Source organism: Scyliorhinus torazame, chromosome 4 (assembly GCF_047496885.1).
Source record: "Scyliorhinus torazame isolate Kashiwa2021f chromosome 4, sScyTor2.1, whole genome shotgun sequence".
Taxonomy (NCBI): Eukaryota; Metazoa; Chordata; class Chondrichthyes; order Carcharhiniformes; family Scyliorhinidae; genus Scyliorhinus; species Scyliorhinus torazame.
The window spans coordinates 44,910,009-44,935,763 of NC_092710.1; the positions used below are offsets into that span (position 1 = coordinate 44,910,009).

General features: G+C 49.7%; 1 protein-coding gene across 1 annotated transcript; it reads left to right on the forward strand.

Annotated features, from left to right (window-relative positions):
- Window positions 1-16,892: 16,892 nt before the first annotated feature.
- On the forward strand, window positions 16,893-25,528 carry LOC140410200 (uncharacterized). The gene is made up of 3 exons (XM_072498170.1): window positions 16,893-17,502; window positions 19,171-19,257; window positions 20,778-25,528. The coding sequence occupies exon 3, from the start codon at window positions 20,878-20,880 to the stop codon at window positions 21,829-21,831; it is 954 nt and encodes a 317-aa protein (XP_072354271.1). The 5' UTR covers window positions 16,893-17,502; window positions 19,171-19,257; window positions 20,778-20,877; the 3' UTR covers window positions 21,832-25,528.
- The last annotated feature ends 227 nt before the right edge of the window (window positions 25,529-25,755 follow it).

The window sequence follows — 25,755 nt, forward strand, 5'->3', positions numbered from 1 at the left end:
AGTTCCCCCTCCCTCACTGCCCCAAGGCCCTGAAGCGCTGCCTCGGGTTTTTCAGTTATTACGCCCAGTGGGCCCCTAACTACGCAGACAAAGCCCGACCCCTAATCCAGTCCACAACCTTCCTCCTGTCAACGGAGGCCCGCCAGGCCTTCAGCCGCATCAATGCAGACATTTCAAAGGCCACGATGCGCGCCATCGACGAGTCCCTCCCCTTCCAGGTCGAGAGCGATGCGTCCGACGTAGCTCTGGCGGCCACCCTCAACCAAGCGGGCAGGCCCGTGGCCTTCTTCTCCCGTTCCCTCCAGGCTTCCGAAATTCGCCATTCCTCGGTCGAAAAAGAGGCACAAGCCATAGTGGAAGCTGTGCGACATTGGAGGCATTACCTGGCCGGCAGGAGATTCACTCTCCTCACCGACCAACGGTCGGTTGCTTTCATGTTCGATAATGCACAGCGGGGCAAGATTAAAAATGACAAGATCTTGCGGTGGAGGATAGAACTCTCCACCTTCAATTACGAGATCTTGTACCATCCGGGGAAGCTAAACGAGCCTCCTGATGCCCTGTCCCGCGGCACTTGTGCCACTGCACAAGTGGACCGCCTCCGAGCCCTCCACGAGGACCTCTGCCACCCGGGGGTCACTCGTTTCTTCTACTTCGTCAAGATCCGCAACCTGCCCTACTCCATCGAGGAGGTCAAGACAGTCACCAAGGACAGCCAAATCTGCGCGGTGTGCAAACCGCACTTCTACCGGCCAGAGAGGGCGCACCTGATAAAGGCTTCCCGTCCCTTTGAACATCTCAGCAAGGATTTCAAAGGCCCCCTTCCCTCCACCGACCGCAACACGTATTTCCTGAACGTGATTGACGAGTACTCCCGTTTCCCATTCGCCATCCCCTGCCCAGACATGACCTCAACCACCGTCATCAAGGCCCTCCAGGGTATCTTTACACTGTTCGGTTTGCTGAGCAGGAATTGACGCTCAAGCTGTGTCAATTCCTGCTCAGCAAAGGCATCGCCTCCAGCAGGACAACCAGTTACAACCCCCGGGGAAACGGACAGGTGGAGAGGGAGAACGGAACGGTCTGGAAGACTGTTCTACTGGCCCTACGTCCAGGAATCTCCCAGTCTCCCGCTGGCAAGAAGTCCTCCCGGTGGCCCTCCACGCCATCCGGTCGCTGCTCTGTACAACTACCAATCAGACACCTCATGAACGTCTCCTTGTTTTCCCCAGGAAGTCCTTCTCCGGGACCTCGCTCCCAACCTGGCTAGCGACACCCGGACCCATCCTGCTTCGGAAGCATGTGCGGGCGCACAAGTCGGGCCCGTTGGTCGAGAGGGTCCACCTGCTGCACGCTAACCCCCAGTACGCCTACGTGGCGTTCCCTGACGCCAGGCAAGATACGGTCTCCCGACGGGACCTGGCGCCCGCCGGAACCCCACGCGCACCCAAACCATTACACCCCCCCCCACCGCCCCCCCCCCCCACACCCCCCAAAGCACCTCACTGGAGGGTCAGTGCTCCCGCCGCTCCTGCCTAGGCCCGCCCACCCACCGACGCCCCCTACAGGCGCCCCCCCCGTGTCAACCGTTTGCCCCAACAGCGCCGCCGGGGGGTGACGAAGCTGCCAGGGAGGCCAAAACCACGCACCCGGAGTCGCAACCACCTGGACCCCCACCAGAATCACCACCGAAGCCCAGACGGTCCAGAAGGACGACCAGGCCACCCGATCGGCTGATTGCTTCTAACACTTTGTAAATATTCTCGACAGCACGGTACGTCCATGCCTGATCATACCATGTTAAAGGCGACTGTTACCACTGGCCGCCACCCCCGCCGGACTCTTTTTTTAACAGGGGGTGAATGTGGTATTATCAGATATTGCGGTATCTAAGAGCCTGATGACCATTGGTTAAACCGAGGAGTTTACCATTGGCTGTTGATACGTAGCTCCGCCCTGACAGGCGGAGTATAAGAACCGGTGCCATCCCAGCAGCCTTCAATTTCTGTACCGAAGCTGCTGGGGAACAAGTTCTAGTCGATTAAAGCCTTCAGTTATGAAATCACTTCGTCTTGAGTGTAATTGATCGTGCATCACCCACCAATGCCCCAGTAATAATCGTATACCTGCCATGACTTTATCTGCTCAGAACGGAATACGCTTGTTCATTATAATTTGCCCTACTGTTGAAACCCAAATCAAATACTGAGCTCACCCACCCTTTCCATAGTCCGGTCTGGTCTCTCACCCACAAATGAGTGTCCTGCACGTCTGCCCTGAAATTCTTCAGGTGAGAGAAAGCTCTCGACCTAGTCACTGGACCGCCCCCCCCCCCAACCACCACACGTTCTATGTGACCAACCTGATCAGGGGCCTCTCACCGATCCCCCACCCTCCCAACTCGGAGTCAGGCATTCACACCATGAAGGATTATCCCGCACCCGATACTGAATACCTAGGTCCGCAGTACACCCAAGGTGGCTGCCAACCCCACCCAAAAGGCGAGCCGAAGAAAAAACTTCAGTCGGCGTCAGGGGAATACCCTTCCCCCTCCATACCCGTCCCTCCGTGCATCTGCTGATATCCTCCCAGAGAACAAAGCTCCCTCCTTACCAACCCCATCCCCCCACCAAACAAACAAGCTAAGCTCATTAAACCATGTCCAACAGGCCGCAGTCCCTCCCCCCCACCGCACTCCTGTTCGCTAGCTAAAACCTTGCTGTTGGTGAGGTAGCCTCCACGCAGGGTAAATGAGAAGAAACAAAGAAAAAAACAAGCTCCCTAGCCTGTCCCCGTTACATAAATGAAAAACAAAATCCAACAGCCCTGCAACATTAAAATTCCCAACAGGGACCATGTATTTCCATTGCTATTACCTTCACCACTGCCCCCCCCACCCACATTGGTCCACCCCCACCCCCCAAAAAAAAGCAATGCATGCAAACACCAAAAAACAACAAATATATACAGTATATAAGGAATCCCAAACAAACATCAAAAACCATAACACACGGTACGGTAGTACAGTGGTGAGCACTGTTGCTTCACAGCACCAGGGTCCGAGGTTCGACTCCCGGCTTGGGTCACTGTCTGTGTGGAGTCTGCACCTTCTCCCTGTGTCTGCGTGGGTTTCCTCCGGATGCTCCGGTTTCCTCCCACAAGCCCCGAAAGACGTTCTATTCGGTAATTTGGACATTCTGACTTCTCCCTCTGTGTACCCGAACAGGCGCCGGAATGTGGCGACGAGGACTTTTCACAGTAACTTCATTGCAGTGTTACTGTAAGCCTACTTGTGACAGTAAAGATTATTATTATTATTAACAGCCCCTGTAGAACTCCTTTAACGGAGTCCGTGACCGTGTTCTTTAACAAAGGCCCCCGCATCCTCCACCAGATCAAGATACTGTTTTTTCGGCCCATAGGCAACCCGCATCCTCGTTGGGTACACCATCCCGAACTCCATTCCACTCTGGTAAAACGCTGCCTTTGCCTTATTAAAGGCCACCCGCCTCTTCGCCAGTTCTGCTCTAACGTCTTGATATATCCGGATGGTGCTCCCTTCCCATCTCAAGATTCGATTCTCTTTGACCCACTTCAGGATCCTCTTCTTCTCTCGGAAGTTGTGAATCTTGCAAGCACTTCCTGTGATGGCTCGTTCACCCAGGGCTTCTGCCAGAGGTTGATGGGCCCGATCCAACTCTGTTCATCCGCCACGCCAGCTTCCCGAACATCTGGGAAAAATACTCAGTGGGATTCAGGCCCTCCATCCCGTCTGGCAACCCCATGATTCTGAGGTTTTGTCTCCTTTTTAAAGTCATCAACGTTCGCCCTCATGATCTTGTTTCCCCTCCGCACCAATGAGGCCTCAGCCTCGAAGAGGCGATTTAATCGCTGTGCCTCAACAAAGTTTCTTCCACCCCCTTCAACGCCCCTCCATGCTCCTTCGCAGCCACCATGATTTTCCCCACCTTCTCTGGAATCGGACCAAGCACCTCAATCGACCTTTTGAATGTTTCTATCATCATCTGCCCTTGTTTCTCAAAATGGGCCGGGATTCTCCCCTACCCGGCGGGGCGGGGGGTCCCGGCGGGATGGAGAGGCGTGAGCCACTCCGGCGTCGGGCCGCCCCAAAGGTGCGGATTTCTCCGCACCTTTAGGGGCCAAATCCTCACCTTGAGGGGCGGGCCCCGCGCCCGAGTGGTTGGCGTGCCACCAGCCGGTGGGAAAGGCCTTTGGCGCCACGCCAGGATGGGCCGAAAGGACTTCGCCTGCCGGCGGCAGTCCGCGCACGCGCAGGGGGGGGATCTCTTTTTTTAAAAATAAATTTTAGAGTATCCAATTCATTTTCTCCAATTAAGGGGCAATTTAGCGCGGCCAATCAACCTAAGTTGCACATATTTGTGTTGTGGGGGCGAAACCCGCGCAAACACGGGTAGAATGTGCAAACTCCACACGGACAGTGACCCAGAGCCGGGATCGAACCTGTACCTCGGCACCGTGAGGCCGCAGTGCTAACCACTGCGCCACCGTGCTACCGGGGTGGGGGGGGTCTCTTACGCGTCGGCCATGGTGAAGGCTGTGGCCGAGGCGGAGGGAAAAGAGTGCCCCCACGGCACAGGCCCGCCCGCGGTTCAGTGGGCCCCACTCGCGGGCCAGGCCTCCGTGGGGGCACCCCCCCCCCCCGCCCCGTGGCCACATTGCCCCGCGCACCCCTCCCAGGACCCCGGAGCCCGCCCGCGCCGCGTTGTCCCGCCGGTAAGAGAGGTGGTTTGATTCTCGCCGGCGGGACAGGCATTCCAGCAGCGGGACTTCAGCCCATCGCGGGCTGGAGAATCGCGGGGGAGGGGCCTGCCGACAAGCGCGATTCCCGCCACCGCCGAATATCCGGTGCCGGAGAATTCGGCAACCGGCGGCGCGGGATTCGCGCCAGCCCCTGGTGATTCTCCGACCCGGCGGGGGGTCGGAGAATCCCGCCCATGTTTCCCGAACTGCTTATCAAATTCTGAGGTCAGCACCCCAATCAGTATATCCACTGCAATTGGAGCTTGCGCACCCGCTGGAGTTGTACCCATCATCTTCCCTTCTGATGAGTCACGCGGGAGGATTTCCGAAGGATTTCCGCTTGCAACCTTCTTTTCACCTGCCTTGTTTGAGACTCCTTCCTCGACAGGCACACTAAACCCTGAGATGGGCCGAGTTTGTTCACCAAAATTCCTCGGGATCTGGGCAAAAGGGACCAAGACGACCAGTATCCTGGCAGGGACTAGTGTGCGACCTTCTCCTCCATGCCTCCACCGGATGTCCCTCTGCCAGGTAAAGTTAGTGAGGAACCAGCTCTTTTAATGTAAGAAAATCACTTCACTGGAGCAATCGTTCAAACAGCCAATGTCAAAGATCTAAAGAGCAACTAGTCAAGAAGCTAGAGAAATGAGGAAAGAATTCCAGAGGGTTTGGAAGTGAAGGGAACAAAGTAGCCACTGGGAAATAGATCAGGATGCTGTTCAGGAACACCAGACAAAGCTTCGAAGGAGCTGATTGGTGAGGATACTAGCGAAAGGTTTTCTGAAAGTAATCCGAAAGTTTGAAATGTCACCTTTAAACAAATTTTAAAGTATTGACTGGATATCAGGGGCGGGATTCTCCGCACCTTTAGGGTCCAAGCCCTCACCTTGAAGGGCTAGGCCCGCGCCGGAGTTGTTTCCGCTCCGCCGACTGGCGGGAAAGGCCTTTGGCGCCACGCCTGCCGGCGTCGAAAGGTCTTCGCCGGGAGACGCATGTGCGGGAGCATCAGTGGCTGCTGATGTCACCCCCGCGCAGGGGAGGGGGTCTCTTCCGCCTGCGCCATGGTGGAGACCGTGGTGAAGGCGGAAGGAAAAGAGTGCCATCACGGCACAGGCCTGCCCGCAGATCGGTGGGCCCCGATTGCGGGCCAGGCCACCGTGGGGGCACCCCCCCCCAGGGCCAGATCGCCCCGCGCCCCCCCCCCCCCAGGACCCAGGGGCACGCCCGCGCCGCCTTGTCCCGCCGTTCAAAAGGCAGTTCAATCCACGCCGGCGGGCGAGGGTTGACAGCGGCGTGACTTCGGCCCATCGCGGGCCGGAGAATCGCCGGGGATGGGCCCGCCGACCGGCGCGGCGCGATTCCCGTCCCCGCCAAATCTCTGGTGGCGGAGAATTCGGGACACGGCGGGGGCGGGATTCACGCCAGCCCCCGGCGATTCTCTGACCCGATGGGGGGTCGGAGAATCGCGCCCCATAATTGGTGCAACAGTGAACACCTGAAAGGGTTAATACAAGGCAGTGGCATGGGGGGTCGCTGGAGTAGTACTCCAGAGACCCAGAGTCATGTTCCAGGGACCCGGATTCACCTGGGCCCATGATGAAATTTAAATTCAACAAAAATCTGGAATTAAAAGTCGAATCACAGAATCCCAACAGTGCAGAAGGAGGCCATTTGGCCCATCGAGTCTGCACCTACCCTCTGAGAGAGCGCCCCACCTCGGCCCACTCCCCTGCCCCATCTCCACAACCCCACCCAACCTGCACATCTTTTGGACACTGAGGCGCAATTTAAACCTGGCCAACCCACCCAACCAGCACATCCCTGGATTAACTAACTTAGGTTCGGCCAGTGGATAGGGACAGGAGGGTGTGGCTGCGAGTGAGGTTGGCAGAGGGATCCAGGAGGTAGGGTTGCAGGAGCCTCAGTCCTTTTCCCTGTTAAACCTTGTTCCCAGTGTAGACGTGAACGGGGGCTCCAGGGAGGATGACCAAACTGACCACGGCACCATGGTACAGGGAGCCATTCAAGTGAGGGTTGTTGTAAGAGAAATGTTGTTGTAATTGGGGGTAGTACAGTACTGACACTGTTCCCTGTGACCAGGATCGAGAATCCCGAAGATTGTGTTCCCTGCCTGGTGCTCGGGTCAGGATATTTAATCTGGGCGACAGAGGGACCTGGAGTAGGCAAGCAAAGATCCAGTTGTCGTGGTCTATGTCGGTACCAACAACATAGGGAGAACAGGAACGGAGGTTCTGCAAAGGGAATATCTCTTGAATCTTTTTTATTAGCATCAGGAATAAGGTGGGTGAACTTAAGGCATGGATCGGTACTTGGGACTACGATGTGGTGGCCATCACGGAAACTTGGATAGAAGAGGGGCAGAAATGGTTGTTGGAGGTCCCTGGTTATAGATGTTTCAATAAGATTAGGGAGGGTGGTAAAAGAGGTGGGGGGGTGGCATTATTAATTAGAGATAGTATAACAGCTGCAGAAAGGCAGTTCGAGGAGTATCACCCTATTGAGGTAGTATGGGTTGAAGTCAGAAATAGGAAAGGAGCAGTCACCTTGTTAGGAGTTTTCTATAGGCCCCCCAATAGTAACAGAGATGTGGAGGAACAGATTGGGAAACAGATTTTGGAAAGGTGCAGAAGTCATAGGGTAGTAGTCATGGGCGACTTTAGCTTCCCAAATATTGAGTGGAAACTCTTTAGATCAAATAGTTTGGATGGGGTGGTGTTTGTGCAGTGTGTCCAGGAAGCTTTTCTAACACAGTATGTAGATTGTCCGACCAGAGGAGGGGCAATATTGGATTTAGTACTGGGTAATGAACCAGGGCAAGTGATAGATTTGTTAGTGGGGGAGCATTTTGGAGATAGTGACCACAATTCTGTGACTTTCACTTTAGTAATGGAGAGGGATAGGTACGTGCAACAGGGCAAGGTTTACAATTGGGGGAAGGGTAAATACGATGTTGTCAGACAAGAATTGAAGTGCATAAGTTGGGAACATAGGCTGGCAGGGAAGGACACAAGTGAAATGTGGAACTTGTTCAAGGAACAGGTGCTACGTGTCCTTGATATGTATGTCCCTGTCAGGCAGGGAAGAGATGGTCGAGTGAGGGAACCATGGTTGACAAGAGAGGTTGAATGTCTTGTTAAGAGGAAAAAGGTGACTTATGTAAGGCTGAGGAAACAAGGTTCAGACAGGGCATTGGAGGGATACAAGATAGCCAGGAGGGAACTGAAGAAACGGATTAGGAGAGCTAAGAGAGGGCATGAACAATCTTTGGCGGGTAGGATCAAGGAAAACCCCAAGGCCTTTTACACATATGTGAGAAATATGAGAATGACTAGAGCGAGGGTAGGTCCGATCAAGGACAGTAGCGGGAGATTGTGTATTGAGTCTGAAGAGATAGGAGAGGTCTTGAATGAGTATTTTTCTTCTGTATTTACAAATGAGAGGGGCGATATTGTTAGAGAGGACAGTGTGAAACAGATTGGTAAGCTCGAGGAAATACTTGTCAGGAAGGAAGATGTGTTGGGCATTTTGAAAAACTTGAGGATAGACAAGTCCCCCGGGCCTGATGGGATACATCCAAGGATTCTATGGGAAGCAAGAGATGAAATTGCAGGGCCGTTGGCAATGATCTTTTCGTCCTCACTGTCAACAGGGGTGGTACCAGGGGATTGGAGAGTGGCGAATGTCGTGCCCCTGTTCAAAAAAGGAACTAGGGATAACCCTGGGAATTACAGGCCAGTTAGTCTTACTTCGGTGGTAGGCAAAGTAATGGAAAGGGTACTGAAGGATAGGATTTCTGAGCATCTGGAAAGTCACTGCTTGATTAGGGATAGTCAGCACGGATTTGTGAGGGGTAGGTCTTGCCTTACAAATCTTATTGAATTCTTTGAGGAGGTGACCAAGCATGTGGATGAAGGTAAAGCAGTGGATGTAGTGTACATGGATTTTAGTAAGGCATTTGATAAAGTTCCCCATGGTAGGCTTATGCAGAAAGTAAGGAGGCATGGGATAGTGGGAAATTTGGCCAGTTGGATAACGAACTGGCTAACCGATAGAAGTCAGAGAGTGGTGGTGGATGGCAAATATTCAGCCTGGATCCCAGTTACCAGTGGCGTACCGCAGGGATCAGTTCTGGGTCCTCTGCTGTTTGTGATTTTCATTAATGACTTGGATGAGGGAGTTGAAGGGTGGGTCAGCAAATTTGCAGACGATACAAAGATTGGTGGAGTTGTGGATAGTAAGGAGGGCTGTTGTCGGCTGCAAAGAGACATAGATAGGATGCAGAGCTGGGCTGAGAAGTGGCAGATGGAGTTTAACCCTGAAAAGTGTGAGGTTGTCCATTTTGGAAGGACAAATATGAATGCGGAATATAGGGTTAACGGTAGAGTTCTTGGCAATGTGGAGGAGCAGAGAGATCTTGGGGTCTATGTTCATACATCTTTGAAAGTTGCCACTCAAGTGGATAGAGCTGTGAAGAAGGCCTATGGTGTGCTCGCGTTCATTAACAGAGGGATTGAATTTAAGAGCCGTGAGGTGATGATGCAGCTGTACAAAACTTTGGTAAGGCCACATTTGGAGTACTGTGTACAGTTCTGGTCGCCTCATTTTAGGAAGGATGTGGAAGCTCTGGAAAAGGTGCAAAGAAGATTTACCAGGATGTTGCCTGGAATGGAGAGTAGGTCTTACGAGGAAAGGTTGAGGGTGCTAGGCCTTTTCTCATTAGAGTGGAGAAGGATGAGGGGCGACTTGATAGAGGTTTATAAGATGATCAGGGGAATAGATAGAGTAGACAGTCAGAGACTTTTTCCCCGGGTGGAACACACCATTACAAGGGGACATAAATTTAAGGTGAAAGGTGGAAGATATAGGAGGGATATCAGAGGTAGGTTCTTTACCCAGAGAGTAGTGGGGGCATGGAATGCACTGCCTGTGGAAGTAGTTGAGTCGGAAACATTAGGGACCTTCAAGCAGCTATTGGATAGGTACATGGATGACGGTAAAATGATATAGTGTAGATTTATTTGTTCTTAAGGGCAGCACGGTAGCATTGTGGATAGCGCAATTGCTTCACAGCTCCATGGTCCCAGGTTCGATTCCGGCTTGGGTCATTGTCTGTTCGGAGTCTGCACGTCCTCCCCGTGTCTGCCTGGGTTTCCTCCGGGTGCTCCGGTTTCCTCCCACAGTCCAAAGATGTGCGGGTTAGGTGAATTGGCCAATGATAAATTGCCCTTAATGTCCAAATTGCCCTTGGTGTTGGGTGGAGGTGTTGAGTTTGGGTATGGTGCTCTTTCCAAGAGCCGGTGCAGACTCAAAGGGCCGAATGGCCTCCTTCTGCACTGTAAATTCAATGATAATCTATGATTAATCTAGGACAAAGGTTCGGCACAACATCGTGGGCCGAAGGGCCTGTTCTGTGCTGTATTTTCTATGTTCTATGTTCTATGTATTAGTGTCACAAGTAGGCTTACATTAACACTGCAATGAAGTTACTGAGAAAATCCCTTAGTCACCACACGACAGCACCTGTTCGCGTACACTGAGGGAGACGTCAGGTGGACAACTAGGCACTAAATTAAAAAGCAGAAGCAAAAAGGTAATAAACTCTGGATTCCTACCTGAGCCACAAGGTAATTGGCATAAAGTCAATCAGATTAAGGAGGTAAATTTGTGGCTCAAAGATGAAATGGGAGAAATGGGTTTGAATTCATGGGACATTGGCACCAGAATTGGAGAAGATGGGAGCTGTTCCGAAGGAACGGTCTTCATCTGAATCATGCAGGACCAAAATCCTGGTGAATCACATTCTAGGGATATCATAGAATTTACAGTGCAGAAGGAGGCCATTCGGCCCATCGAGTCTGCACCGGCTCTTGGAAAGAGCACCCTACCCTCCACCTAACACTAAGGGCAATTTTGGACACTAAGGGCAATTTATCATGGCCAATCCACCTAACCTGCACCTCTTTGGACTGTGGGAGGAAACCGGAGCGCCCAGAGGAAACCCACGCGCACACGGGGAGGATGTGCAGACTCCGCACAGACAGTGACCCAAGCCGGAATCAAATCTGGGACCCTGGAGCTGTGAAGCAATTGTGCTATCCACAATGCTACCGTGCTGCCCCTGTCCTATATAGATAGGACTTTAAATTAAAGTGGTCGGGGGAGGGTTCAGTTCTGTGGAGAATTAGTAAATTAAAGTTAGAGGAGAAGGTAGAAGTGCAGGTTAATGACGAGGGCTTTAAATTAATCAAAAGGGCTGAGGGCACAGAAGAGGTTTGTAAAGTTTCCAGAACACGTAATAGGACAGAGAGAATAGAAGGTGGCAGGAAGAACATCAAAAAAGGGAACAACTATGAGAACAGGGGCGGGCAATGCAGGACTGAGGGTGTTGTACCTAAATACGCGCAGTATACGAAACAAGATAAATGAGCTTGTTGCGCGCATTGAAATTGGCCGGTACGATGTTGTGGGCATCACAGAGACGTGGCTGGGGATCAGGCTGGGATCTAAATATCCAAGGATATTGAGATGGGCAAAGGGGTTGCATTATTAGTAAGGGATAAAATTAAATCGATAGCAAGAAGCAATATAGGATCAAAGGCATCGAATCTGTGTGGGTAGAGTTGAGGAATTGCAAAGGTAAAAATACCCTGACGGGAGTTACGTACAGGTCCCCTAGCAGTAATCAGGATGTGGGGTAGAAATTGATCAGTGATAGAAAAGGCTTCTAAGAAAGGCAATATTACAATAATCATGGGGACTTGAATATGCAGGTGGACTTGGAAAATCAGGTCGGTAGCGGATAAAAAGAAAATGAGATGGTTTTTTTGGAGCAGCTTGTGGTAGGGCCCACGAGGGAACAGGCAATTCTGGATTTGGTGATGTGTAATGAAGCAGACTTGATCAGGGAGCTGAAGATGAAAGAACCCTTCAGAGGCAGTGACCACAATATGAACCCTGCAGTTTGAGAGGGAGAAGCTGGATTCCGATGTAACGGTATTACAATTAAATAAGGGTAACTACAAAGACATGAGGGAGGAGCTGGCCAGAGTTGATTGGAAGGGGAGCCCAGCAGGGAAGACAGTGGAACAGCAATGGCAGGATTTTGGGGGGTTATTCGGGAGGCACAGCAGTAATGCATCCCAAAGAGGAGGAAACAAGCTAAGGGAAGGATGAGGCACTCATGACTGACAAGGGATTCAAGGACAGCATAAAAGGAAAAGAAAAAGCACACAAGGTGGTGAGGATTAGTGGGAAGCCAGAGGATTGAGAAGCGTTCAAAAGTGAGCAGAGGACAGCTAAAAAAGCAATGGGGTGGGGGGAGGGGGGAAGAAGATGAAATATGAGTTAAAGCTAGCTGGTATTATAAAAGAAGATAGCAACAGTTTTTTCTCAACATATAAAAGGTAAGAGAGGGGCAAGAATAGACTGATGACCATGAAACCATTGTCATAAAAATCCAACTGGTTCACTAATGTCCTTCAGGGAAGGAAATCTGCCATCCTTACCTGGTCTGGTCTACTTGTGACTCCAGACCCACAGCAATGTGTTTGACTCTTAAATGCCCTCAGAGATCGGATAAATGCTGACACGGCGACACTTGATTTTGGAATGCAGATCGTCAACTGAAGATATTGCTACGAGAGATTTTATTTTTAAATTTAGAGAACCCAATTCTTTTTTTCCAATTATGGGGCAATTTAGCGTGGCCAATCCACCGACCCTGCACATCTTTTTGGGCGAGACCCATGCAGACACAGGAGAATGTGCAAACTCCAGACAGACAGTGACACGAGACCGGGATTGAACCAACTGCGCCACTGTGCTGCCCTAGGAGAGAAGATTTGAAAGAGTATTTTGAGGGTAAAGTTTAGAAACTCTCATATGACAATCATCTGGGGGCGGGAATTCGGAGGAGAAATCCGCAAACAATGACTTTGTGCGCTAATTAGACTATTGTCAAATGGACTTTGTCATTGGTCTTGATCTTAAAACCCGTGTGCACTGATTAAGCTAAAGGAGTAAAATGAGTACTGTGTTATAATCCATTTTTTCATGTTTAATAAACGTTTTTTTTCTTGATACTAACAACAAATCCCGGTCCTGTGACTCTGTTCCCTCACGTTTGATTTTTTAAAATGTCGAAGTTAGGGGGCAGGATTCTCCAATAATGGGGCTATGTCCCAACGCGGGCATTTCACTTAAGACTTTCCTTAAGAAAGTCCAGAGTGATTCTCCAATTTGCAGGGGGCTTGCAGAGCCCCGGAGTGCTTCCCGCAGCTCTGGCTGCGGATACGGGGCCCTGCACTTCCGGTCGGGAGTTCGCTCGTGTGCACGGCGGTGGCCCCGTGATACATGGCGGACTCCCAACGTGGGCTCTGATGGAAGAAGTGAGTTCCCCCCCCCCCCCCCCGAGATCACATGCACCCGCGGATCGGTGCCAACTGATCGCTTGCCTGGCCGCCCATGAGGGCCCCCCACCCCCGGGTGAAGGATCCTCTCGCGCCCCCCCCCCACCAGGGCCGCCACAAACTGACTCCGCAGCCTCCACTGGCCGTTCCCGACAGGCAGCACGTGGTTAGAACCATGCCTTCGCGAACTTGGCCACTTTTCATCGGAGAATCGCGGCGGGGGCCTCTGTCAATGGTCCCCTACCCACGCCGCCTAGACTGTGCACGCACGGTTCGTGGCGATTCTCCAGGCACCGGAGAATCGCGGGAGCTGCGTCGCGCCGGATTTTGCCGTCAATGCCCATTCTCCGCCCCCGCGCCGATCGCGATTCCGGTGCGGAGGCTCAGGAAATCACGCCTACGGTCTTTACAGGCTGGGTTCCAGTCTGGGATCGTCCCGTCCAGTTATAACAGCAACACCAAACGGACTAGAAGCTGACACTGACTGAGAAGGAATCTTCCTCCAGAGCTGGAAGGTTAACCCGACCTTCCTCTGCGCAGACTTGTTGCCAGTTCTTTTGTCCATTTCCAGTAGTTTCCAGGGTTATGGATTTTGTACTGGAATGTTTTTGTAAACTGGCGGTTGGCCTTGATTAACGGCTCGCCAACGCACGTGAGCCGCCACACGCGCCCGACACCCTTCACGCGCACTGACATCTGAGAGCCCGCCGTCCCCATCCCGCAGCCCCAGGACACCACGCCTGCGCTGTGCCGCCAGAGAGAGGGAGAGTAGTAAGAAGTCTTACAACACCAGGTTAAAGTCCAACCGGTTTGTTTCAAACCACTAGCTTTCGGAGCACCGCTCCTTCCTCAGGTGAATGGAGAAGTAGGTTCAGGAAACATTGAGAGAGACAAAGTCAAAGATGCAAGACGATACTTTGAATGCGAGTCTTTGCAGGTAATTAAGTCTTTACAGATCCAGAGAGAGGGGTAACCTCAGGTTAAAGCGGTGTGAATAGTCTCAAGCCAGGACAGTTGGTAGGATTTCGCAAGCCCAGGCCAGATGGTGGGGAATTTAAAAAAAAAAGTGGAAGTGAATAAATATTTGATAGATCGAGGTATAGAGAGCTGTATGGAAATGGCATAGAAAAGGAGTTGAGGCCGGCAGAGATCAGCCATGATCATATTGAATAAGATTGCAGTGTAAATATGGCAGCAAATGGTGCTCTTTTGGTCACATAGGAACAGGAGTCAGCTTGTTCTGTCAGATTTATCTGAAAAATTGCACCACATATATATATCTCTCTTTGTCCCACATCCTTTGATGCCTTCGGATCACAATAAACTATCAGTCTCATATTTAAAATTTACAGTTGATCTGGCATCAATTTCTGTTTGCAGAACTGTTCCCTTGGCACGGTAGCCTTGTGGATAGCACAATTGCTTCACAGCTCCAGGGTCCCAGGTTCGATTCCAGCTTGGGTCACTGTCTGTGCGGAGTCTGCACATCCTCCCGTGTGTGCGTGGGTTTCCTCCGCGTGCTCCGGTTTCCTCCCACAGTCCAAAGGTGTGCAGGTTAGGTGGATTGGCCATGATAAATTGCCCTGAGTGTCCAAAATTTCCCTTAGTGTTGGGTGGGGTTACTGGGTTATGGGGATAGGGTGGCGGTGTTGACCTTGGGTAGGGTGCTCTTTCCAAGAGCCGGTGCAGACTCGATGGGCCGAATGGCCTCCTTCTGCACTGTAAATTCTATGATTCACAATGTTACCACTCTGTGTTTGGAATTGTTTCCTAATTTCATCCTGAAAGGTCCGGCTCTGATTTTTAGACTCTGCCTTCTCGCCTCAGACACCCCAACCAGAGGAAATAGTTTCTCCTCAACTAGTTAATCTGTTCTGATGAACATCTTAAAAACCTTCATCAAATTACCTCCAAACTTCTAAATTCCAGAGAATAGAATGCTGGTTTATCTACTTTTTCCTTATAAATTAATCCTCGGAGGCCAAGTATCATTGTAGTAAACCGATACTATACTCCCTCCAAGGTTACTATATCTTTCATAATGTGTGCTCTAATAAGGGCTTTGTATATCTAAAGCTTGACTTTTTAAAACATTTATTTTCTTTCCAATTAGGGGGCAATTTAGTGTGGCCAATCCACCTACCCTGCTCATATTTGGGTTGTGGGGGTCCACGGTGCCATGGTGCTAACCACAGCACCACCATGCTGCTCACTGAAGCATGACTTATACTCCCTCATTTTCTGGTTATCTCAAAACAAATGGTAACATTTCATTAGGCTTTTTGACCATTCTTTCTACCTGTCTGGCTGTGTTCATAGAATTTACAGTGCAGAAGGAAGCCATTCGGTCCATCAAGTCTGAATTGGCCCTTGGAAAGAGCCCACACCTCCACCCTATCCCCGTAACCCCACCTAACATTTTAGACACTAAGGGCAATTTAGCATGTCCAATCCACCTAACCTGCAAATCTTTAGATTGTGTTATATACATAGATACATAGAAGATAGTAGCAGGAGGAGGCCTTTTGGCCCTTCGAGCCTGTTCCGCCATTCATCACGATCATGGCTGATCATCCAACTCAATAGCCTAATCCTGCTTTCTCCCCATCGCCTTTGATCCCATTCTCCCCAAGTGCCATATCCAGCCACCTCTTGAATATATTCAATGTTTTAGCATCAGCTACTTCCTGTGGTAATGAATTCCACAGGCTCACCACTCTTTGGGTGAAAAAATATCTCCTCATCTCTGTCCAAAATGGTTTACTCTGAATCCTCAGACTGTGACCCCTGGCTCTGGACACACCCACCATCGGGAACATGTTCCCTGCATCTACCCTGTCTAGGCCTGTTAGAATTTTATAAGTCTCTATGAGATCCCCCCTCATTCTTCTGAACTCCAGCAAGAACAATCCCAACCTAGTCAATCTTTCCTCATATGATAGTCCAGCCATCCCTGGAATCAGTCTGGTAAACCTTCACTGCACTCCCTTGAGAGCAAGAACATCCTTCCTCAGAGAAGGTGACCAAAACTGCACAAAATACTCCAAGTGCGGCCTCGCCAAGGCCCTGTACAATTGCAGCAACACATCCCTGCTTCTATACTCAAAACCTCTCGCAATGAAGGCCAACATACCATTGGCCTTCTTTACCGCCTGCTGCACCTGCATGCTTACCTTCAGCGAATGGTGCACAAGGACACCCAGGTTCCGCTGCACACTCCCTCACCCAATTTACAGCATTCAGGTAGTAAGTAATCTGCCTTCCTGTTTCTGCTTCCAAAGTGACTAACCTCACTTATCCAAATTATGAAATGGGAGCACCCGGAGGAAACACAAACAAACATGGGGAGAACATGTAAACTCCACACAGTCACCCAAGGATGGATTTGAACCTGGGTCCCAGGCGCTGTGAAGCCGCAGTGCTATACACTGTGTCAACCCGATTGCATAGAAGATCCATACAGTTGGATTTCAGTCTAATTTGTTCCTTAACTTTATTATTGAAACTTCTAGCCCCAGTCTCTACTCCATAACAAAACAAACCAGGATCTACTAATTTACATGGCCAATGGCGGGTATTTTACCCAGCATCCTCTGCGTTAAAGAATGTCCCCGGTCCACACAATAGGCTATCAGTGCGCATGCGCAATAGCGAGCAGTGTTTCGCGCATGCGCTGAGTGAATAATGTTGGTGGACAGACGCGGTTTTCTCGGATCCATCATGGGTAAAGGGAATGGCGGAACGGAGGAAGCGATAGATCAATGACGGCGGATAAGGAGGCTTCGTAAACATGTTGTGTGAATTTTAGACTCCGGGATTAGAAGCTACTGGTCCCGTTTGCACGAGCACAGCGACCACTGGGGGCTCCTGCCGCTGAGAGAACCGAGCAACGGCAGCCATCTTTAGAGGGACAAAAGACAGCGGGGCGCATGCGCACCCGTGTGGAACGACCGCTGTGCATCAGGGCGCATGCGCGGCTCGATCAGGGGGCGAGAACATTGTTTATCCTGGACTGACAGTGTCAGATTTTGGAAACTCCTTTCACAGAGAGTTAGAACGAGAAGGATTTACATTAAGCAAATCCAAACCGACAGAAGTCTTTGGTTCTTCTCAAATGTTACCCTAGATTGACAGTGATGACATTTGGAAATTCCTTTTGCAAGATATTAGAAGGGGAGAATTTGCCAATAGGAAACTCGAAACCAAACATCACATCAAGAACTGACAGCGTCACTTGATTCATCAGGACCTGGATGTTATCAGCCTCTTGAGTGCAAACAATGAGATCCAGGTAGTTTTCACTTACTGTGTAAAAATGTTCTGTACTGTATAACAAAAAAGGTGGCACGGTGGTTAGCATTGCTGCTTCACAGCGCCAGGGACCCCGGATTGATTGCAGCCTTGGCTGACTGTGTGGAGTTTGCACGTTCGCCCTGTGTCTGCGAGGGTTTCCACCGGGTGCTCCCGTTTTCCTCCAACAGTCCACAGATGTGCAAGTTAGATGGATTGGCCATGATAAAATTACCCCTCGTGTCCAGGGATGTGCAAGCTAAGTGGGGTTATGGTGTTACAGGGGGTCGGGCGGGGGAGCGGACTAAGCGGCTCTTTCAGAGAATCGGTGCAGGCTTGATGGGCCAAATGACCTCCTTCTGCACTGTAAGAATTTTGTGGTTCTTCCTCACATTCTACCCCACCATACCTTTCCATAAAATGTTAAATCTGTGTCTGTAGGACGGCTCGTGGCACAGTGGTTAGCATTGTGCCTACGGCGCTGAGGACCCGGGTGCGAATCCCAGCTCTGGGTCATTGTCCGTGTGGAGTTTGCACATTTACCCGTGTCTGCGTGGGTTTCACCCCCACAACCCAAAGATGTGCAGGGTAGGTGGATTGGCCACGCTAAATTGCCCCTTAATTGTGAATAAAAAATAATTGGGTACTCTAAATTAAAAAAAAAAAATCTGTGTCCGTTGTACTAAGCAAATGTGAAGTTTTTTTCTTATCTGTGTCTATCAAAAACGTGTACATGTCTATCAAATCTCCCCTCGGCCTCCTTTGCTTCAAGGGGAACAACCAGAGTGCCTCCAACCCAACATAGCTATAATCCCTCAGCCCTGGAACTATTCTGGTAAATCTCCTCTGTAGCCTCTCCAGAATACGAACGTCCTCCATAATACGCGGTGATCACTGGTTTTCACAGACCCAGATGTGTGTCTGACATCATCACGCACTGACATCACCCCCTCTCCCCAGGTATTTCCTCAACTGGGAGATGTTTTTCTGACTCCAGAGCTTCTGGTATCTCTCCAGCTGCAGCCTCCAGCAGGAGATTTTAATGTTCACCAAAATTGTTTCAAAGATAAGCATTTTTGATCATTTGCCTACACTTTTGAGCAGCTAGTGCTGTGTTCTCATGTCTGTGTGACGTTACATGGTTCTGGGGCTGGTGCGACTCGTTCACTGTAGATCTGAATCCATCCGTTGCTCAGTTTCACAACTACCCTCCCTGATCACCCCTCTGCTAATTTCCTCTGTCTCTTCTTGTGGATGTATTTTAGCTGTGTTTTTACCGTTTCTTTGCCTGACTGTGTCTAAGTGAGGTTTCCACTGCTCCCCATCCCCGACCTGTGCTGCTGGCTTACCAGCTTCTCCTCGGCACAGCATCTTTTACCATTGGCAATTTTTTTTCCAGCACTATAGTCCATTCCTCTGGTGCTTCTATAAAAGCAAATTACTGCGGATGCTGGAATCCGAAACAAAACTTTGACAAAGAGTCATCGGACTCAAAACGTTAGCTCTTTTCTCTCCCTACAGATGTTGCCAGACCTGCTGAGATTTTCCAGCATTTTCTCTTTCGCCTCCGGTGCTTCTTAGCTTCTGTTGACCATTATGTTTTGCACCATTTTAATTCCCTGCAATTAATTTTGCACGTCCTAAAATGTTAATGTTTCTTTCTCCACAGTTACCAGCAGATATCGACAATCCTCAGTTTCCTGTGGAGAAGATGTTTGATGGCCGTGTGCTGAAGGTGCTCCCACAATGCTGTTGGGTAAGGAGATACAAGATTGTTACCCAGCGATGATGATAGAAAAGTGATGTAATGTCCAAGTCAACAGTGTGAATTTGTATTTATGTCACACTTTTGTTGTGATACAATGTCCCGAGGCATTTCACAGAAATGTGACAAAGCAACGTTTGACAGCGAACCACATGGGGTGATATCGGTGAACAAAGGTTTGGTCGAAGAGGGAGGTTTTAAGTAGCATCTTAAAGGAGAAAAGTGAGAGAGAGAGCGATGGGGAGGTTTAAAGGTGAAATTCCAGAGCTTGCAGCCTTGGCGACTAAAGAACGACCACCAAAGGTGAAGTGATTAATATCGGGGTACGTTCAAGAGGCTGGAATTAGGGTAACACGGTGGCGCAGTGGTTAGCCCTGCTGCCTCACGGCGCCGAGGTCCCAGGTTCGATCCCGGCTCTGGGTCACTGTCCGTGTGGAGTTTGCACATTCTCCCCGTGTTTGCGTGGGTTTCACCCCCACAATCCAAAGATGTGCAGGATAGGTGGATTGGCCACGCTAAATTGCCCCTTAATTGGAAAAAACGAATTGGGTACACTAAATTTAAAAAGAAAAAGAGGCCGGAATTAGACACACACATCTTTTGGAGGATTGTGCGGCTGGAGAATATTACAGAGATGAGGATAATCACATCCAGGAAGAAAATAAAGGTTGAGAATATTAAAATGTAGTTGCTTCTTTGTAGCCTTTGTAGGTCAGCGACCAAAACGTGTGTGAATCAGCACAGGGACAACAGATTACAGGGATGTCGAATATGGTAGACCGAACAGGAATGCATTAGGATGCTTAAGTCTAGAAGTAACAGAAATTGAATATGGCTTCAGCAGCAGTTGACCTAGGATTAGGGTGGTGTTAGTGAGGTGGAAATACATGGTCTTGGAGATTTGTGATTGGAAGCTCATCTTGGGGTGAATTATGTCCACATGGTTGTGAACAGTCTGGTTCAGTTCTCAGGGCAGTTGACATGGAGAGGGATGGAGTCAGTGACTGGAGAACTTAGAACAGGGACTGAAGACAATGACGTTGGTCTTCCCAATATTAAACTGGAGGAAGTTTCTGTTAATCCAGTACTGAATGTCAGCCAGCTCAGGGCGGTGTGTGAGTTAGAGAGGAACTTGATGGTGTTCATATACATCTGTTACCCAGGTCTGTGAGGCAGAGGCTAGTGGCTTGGGAGATTCTGTTAAAAGTTCTCGTTGAGTTGTAAAATAAAAAATTTGTTTGCATAATCCTCGGGCTCTCATTTCTCTCCCTCCCTCCAGGGAGACCAGAGTCTTGTGTGAGCCCCACACCAGTTGACAGATTCCCCTCCCTGAAGGACATTATTGAACTCGTTCACATTTTCCGACAATCCAGCATCTTCCTGGGGCACCCTTTGTCCGAGAGCCGGCCCACAAATGACCAGATTCGTTCTGCTCAATTTCACAATCTGTCTTTTGTGTTTCTGTGGGTTCTCTCTCACTCCCTTTCTTCTGTTTTAAATCAACTTCACAGAGCATTGGAAAGGGGAGGATTTGCAGTCGGGACATTCCAACCTAACATCGCACCAGGATCTGATGGAATCGCCGATGCATTGTAACCCCCACAGCATCGCATGGTGAACATGGAAGGAAAAGGCACCACTCGCACTGCAGAGAAACCATGGAAATGTGGCGACTGCGAGGAGAGATTCAGTTACCCGTGTGAGCTGGAAACTCATCAACGCACTCACACCGGGGAGAGGCCATTCACTTGCTCTGTTTGTGGGAGGGGATTTACTCGGTCATCCCAGCTGATTACACACCGGCGGGTTCACACTGGGGAGAGACCATTTATCTGCTCCGAGTGTGGGAAGGGATTCACTCAGTCATCCAACCTGCTGACACACCAGCGGGTTCACACTGGAGAGAGACCGTACAAATGCCCAGTCTGTGGAAAGTGCTATCGAAGTTCTGGAGACCTGATGTGCCATCAACGTGTGCACACTGATGAGAGACCGTTTAGGTGCCCTCACTGTGGGACTGGCTTCAGGGGATCATTTCAACTCACTGTGCACCAGCGAATTCACACCGGGGAGAGGCCGTTCACCTGCTACATGTGTGGGCAGGGATTCACTCAGTTATCCCACGTGTTGAGACACGAGAGAGTTCACACGGGGGAGAGACCTTTTACTTGTCCAGACTGTGGGAAGGGCTATAAAAGTTCCGGGGAACTGATGTCCCATCAACGTATTCACACTGACGAGAGACCATTCAGGTGCTTTACCTGTGGGTTAGGGTTCAGGGGATCATCTCAACTCTCCGTTCATCAGCGAATTCACACTGGGGAGAGGCCATTCACCTGCACAGAGTGTGGGAAGGGATTCACTCAGTCATCCACACTGCTGAATCACCAGCGCGTTCACACTGGGGAGAGGCCGTTCACCTGCTCCGAGTGTGGGAAGAGATTCACTCGGTCAGCCCACCTGCTCAGTCACCAGCGAGTTCACGCGGCGAGAGGCCGTTCCCCTGTTCTGAGTTTGCAAAGAGATTCACTCGTTCGTCACATTGCTGAATCACCAGCAAGTTAACTACAGAGACTGTTATTTCCTGTTAATCCCATCCGGGACTGAATTTACTTCAGTCTGTTCCTACTGATAATAAACAACAGCCCTGTTATAGGTGTTAATTCAGGATAAAATTTGTGTGAAACACACAAATGCTGTTAGTGTCTTGTTCGTTCATTTTGAAGTGGTTCTTCCTCTCCCCTGTTCTCCATTCCCATCTCCGACAACAAGTGTGAGGACTCCAGGAACTTCTTGCACTAAGACTAAGACAATTCGATCAGCTGCCTCTGCTGCTTCCCTCCGTTCCAGTAGCCGCCTGAACCAAGCTTTCTCTAAAGCTGTTGCCCTGAATCTGTTTTTTTTTCCTTTAATTTATCTCCTCACTCCCCTCATGCCTTCTCAGAGCTTATCTTTTGCCTCAAATCCAATTCTTCCCAAAAATCTTAGAACCATTGAATTGCTACAGTGCAGACGGAGGCCATTCGGCCCATCGAGTCTGCACACACTCTCTTAAAGAGCACCCTCCCTCGGCCTACCCTTATAACCCCGTAACCCCACCTAACCTGCACAATTCTGGACACTAAAGGACAATTTAGCATAGCAATCCACCTCACCTGCACATCTTTGGAGTGTAGGAGGAGACGGTAGCACCCGGAGGAAACCTTCAGACACGGGGTGAAAGTACAAACGCTGCACAGTCACCCGAGACCAGAATTGAACCGGGTCGCTGGAACTATGAGGCAGCAGTGCTAACCGCTGTGCCACCAATCCTTCTCCCCCGAAACTGCTGATCACTGAACTTCCCCATTTTCACTGATATTAACAGTTTTCTCACTTCAGATACTGCTCCTCTTTCCTTTAAACCGACCATCATCACTCCCTCCTCAATACATCCAACCCCTGACTTCAATGCAATTGCAAACTCCTGTCTCATCTCTAACCATCTCTTCCAAAGTCCTTGTCACCTCCTTGATCCATGCACATTTTCCCCATATACCCATGTGTGAATCCCTAGAGTGAGTTTTCTATCCAGCACTATATCAACTCAGCTCTTATTGAAATAGCGAATTACACCCTATGTGAATACGACATAGGTAAATTCTCATTGTTCTTCTCGTCCTGTTTACTAGCTTTGCACTGTTCCCCAAACCATCCTCCAGAGGCCAACCTGTCCAATGTTTCCTCAGACTAAGGGCAGCACGGTAGCATAGTGGTTAGCACAAATGCTTCACAGCTCCAGGGTCCCAGGTTCGCTTCCGGCTTGGGTCACTGTCTGCGCGGAGTCTGCACATCCTCCCCGTGTGTGCGTGGGTTTCCTCCGGGTGCTCCGGTTTCCTCCCACAGTCCAAAGATGTGCGGGTTAGGTGGATTGGCCATGATAAATTGCCCTTAGTGTCCAAAATTGCCCTTAGTATTGGGTGGGGTTACTGGGTTGTGGGGGTAGGGTGCTCTTTCCAAGAGCTGGTGCAGACTCGATGGGCCGAATGGCCTCCTTCTGCACTGTAAATTCTATGATCTATGAACCCCCTTCAGACAAGTAAACAATAGACTGAACATCCATGAACATCTTTGAATGTAATGATATCCTTAAATAAAGTGACCAAAACTGTGCACATTATTTCAGATGTAATCTCAGCAAAACTTCCCATATATTCCATTCCAATAAATGACCATTTTTTTGTGATTCATATATCAGGACACCCAAATCCCAGTGTACTGCAGAATTCTGCAATTCCTCTCGATTTAAATAAGAAACTTATTTTTTGTTCTTCTGGACAAATTGAACAAGTTTACATTTCCGCACATTATACTCCATCTGCCAGATTTTTGCCCACTCACATAACCCATCTGTCTCTTTGCAGACTCCTTATGTCCTCTTCACAACCATACTCTCCTACCTATACTTGTGACATCATTTTATTCACATTGCTTGTTACTTTCTCAAAGAATTTTATTGGTCAAACATGATTTTCCTTTCACAAAACCATGTTGACTCTGCCTGATTACATTATGATTTTTGTGGCCTACTATATCCTCCTCAAACATAGAGCGTGATTCTCCCAAAAAATGTTGAAGTTCGTTTGTGGCGAGTTTATCAGGGAGTTTGCTGGCGCATTCCCCACCGTTTTTCAGTGACATTTAAATCACTTTTTTGGTCCCTGGGGAGTTTCTCAACAATTTAGCCCACACTTCGAATTCTTTTTAGCACTGGTGAGCTGAACTCAGAGATGGGGCTGCCATTTTGAAAGGGTGCCCCGAGCTCGAAGTGAGCTTGTGGGTCCCCACAACCCCCACCAATGGGCAGTCACCCCCCCCCTTCCCCCAAGGTGAGGAACCTGAAGGTTCCCCCTCTTCAGGTTCCCCCCATACCAATTAAAGGCCCCGTCCAGGACCCCCCGTCTGTCACCCCAACCTCCCAGGGGCCCCTACTTACCTGCCTTGCACACCCCACCATGGAATCCCTTCCCCCCCCCACCCCCCCTTTCATGGGCATGGCGCCCCTCGGGCCTGGATCCTTGGCAGTGCCACCCTGGCATTCAGGCAGTGCTCTATGTTTGTGTGGACAAGTGCTGAACGTCACCCTGCTGCGGCCCAGTTGGTGAGGCCGGTGGACCCCGGGATGGTTCGTCGAAGTTGGTTTAAAACCGGCTTCGGCACGCCCCGTTTGATCACACACCTGGTGGGCGGGGTCCTGATTCTTGACGCCCCGCGAGACTTGGATCAATCCCATGAGGCGTGAAGGTTGCCAGGAAGCCCGTGAGAGGCCTCTCCTGGCAATTCCCAACCGCACCACGCTCGGAAGGGAGCACAACACGCCCGGTTGATCGTGCCCATAGATTCTAGCATTTTCCTTATGATACGTGTTAAGCTAACTGGCCTTTATTTTCCTACTGTCTGTCTGCCTCCTATCTTGAATACAGGAGTTACATTTGCTACTTTCCAGCCTATCTCAAACTTTAAAAAAGAAATTCCAATTAAGGGGCAATTTAGCGTGGCCAGTCCATCTACTCTGCACATCTTTGGTTTGTGGGGGTGAGACCCACGCAGACACGGGGAGAATGTGCAAACTCCACACGGACAGTAACCCAAGGACGGAATCGGACCTGTGTCCTCGGCGATATGAGGCAGCAGTGCTAACCACTGCGCCGCCATGACGCCCCAATATTGGGACCTTTCTAAAATCATTTAAGGCTGTTGAAGGAAGTCCATCAGGACTTCCGGGAGCTTGTCAGCTTTTAGTTCCAGTTGCTTTTTTCAGGATCCTTCCCTGGTCAGTGGAAGTCACTCTCAACTCTTGATTTACAAGTATTTCTGGGATGTTGGCTGTGCTTTTTACAGGCACAATATCTATTCAATACTTGCCCTATTGTCCATTATTAATTCCCCAGACAAAACTCTCTGGAGGGCAAACACTCATTTTAGTTCCTCGATTCATTTTTGAATACTTGAGAAATCTTACTATATGCTTTTTATATGCTTTTTAATCTCGCTATATTTTTCGCCAATCTAATTTCAAGTTCCTTTTCCAACCATTTTAGATGCTTTTTAAATTCCGCCCTTATGACCTACCACTAATCTTAGCAGAATTATATATTTTTTTTCCAATTTGATACTATATTTAACTTTTTTAGTTAGCCTCTGATATCATATTCTTCTCGAGTCTTTCTTTCTCGCTGGAATGTATCTTTGTTGAGGGTAATAAAATATCTCCTTAAATATCTGCCACTGCATTTTTATTGACCTACCCCTTAATCTAATTTTCCATTTCAGTTTCACCAGCACTTTCTTCATATTCTCCTAATTGTCTTCATTGAAAGGTAAACACTCGGCTTGGACCCACTCATCTCGAATTAAACAATGTGAATTTGAAACTATGTTATGATCACTGCTACCTAGCAGCTCATTTACAATGAACTCAAATTAACCCTGTCCTACTACACACCACCA

Coding starts and splice junctions, on each gene's coding strand:
- LOC140410200 (XM_072498170.1), top strand. CDS start 20,878: ATGGTGAACATGGAAGGAAAAGGCACCACTCGCACTGCAGAGAAACCA.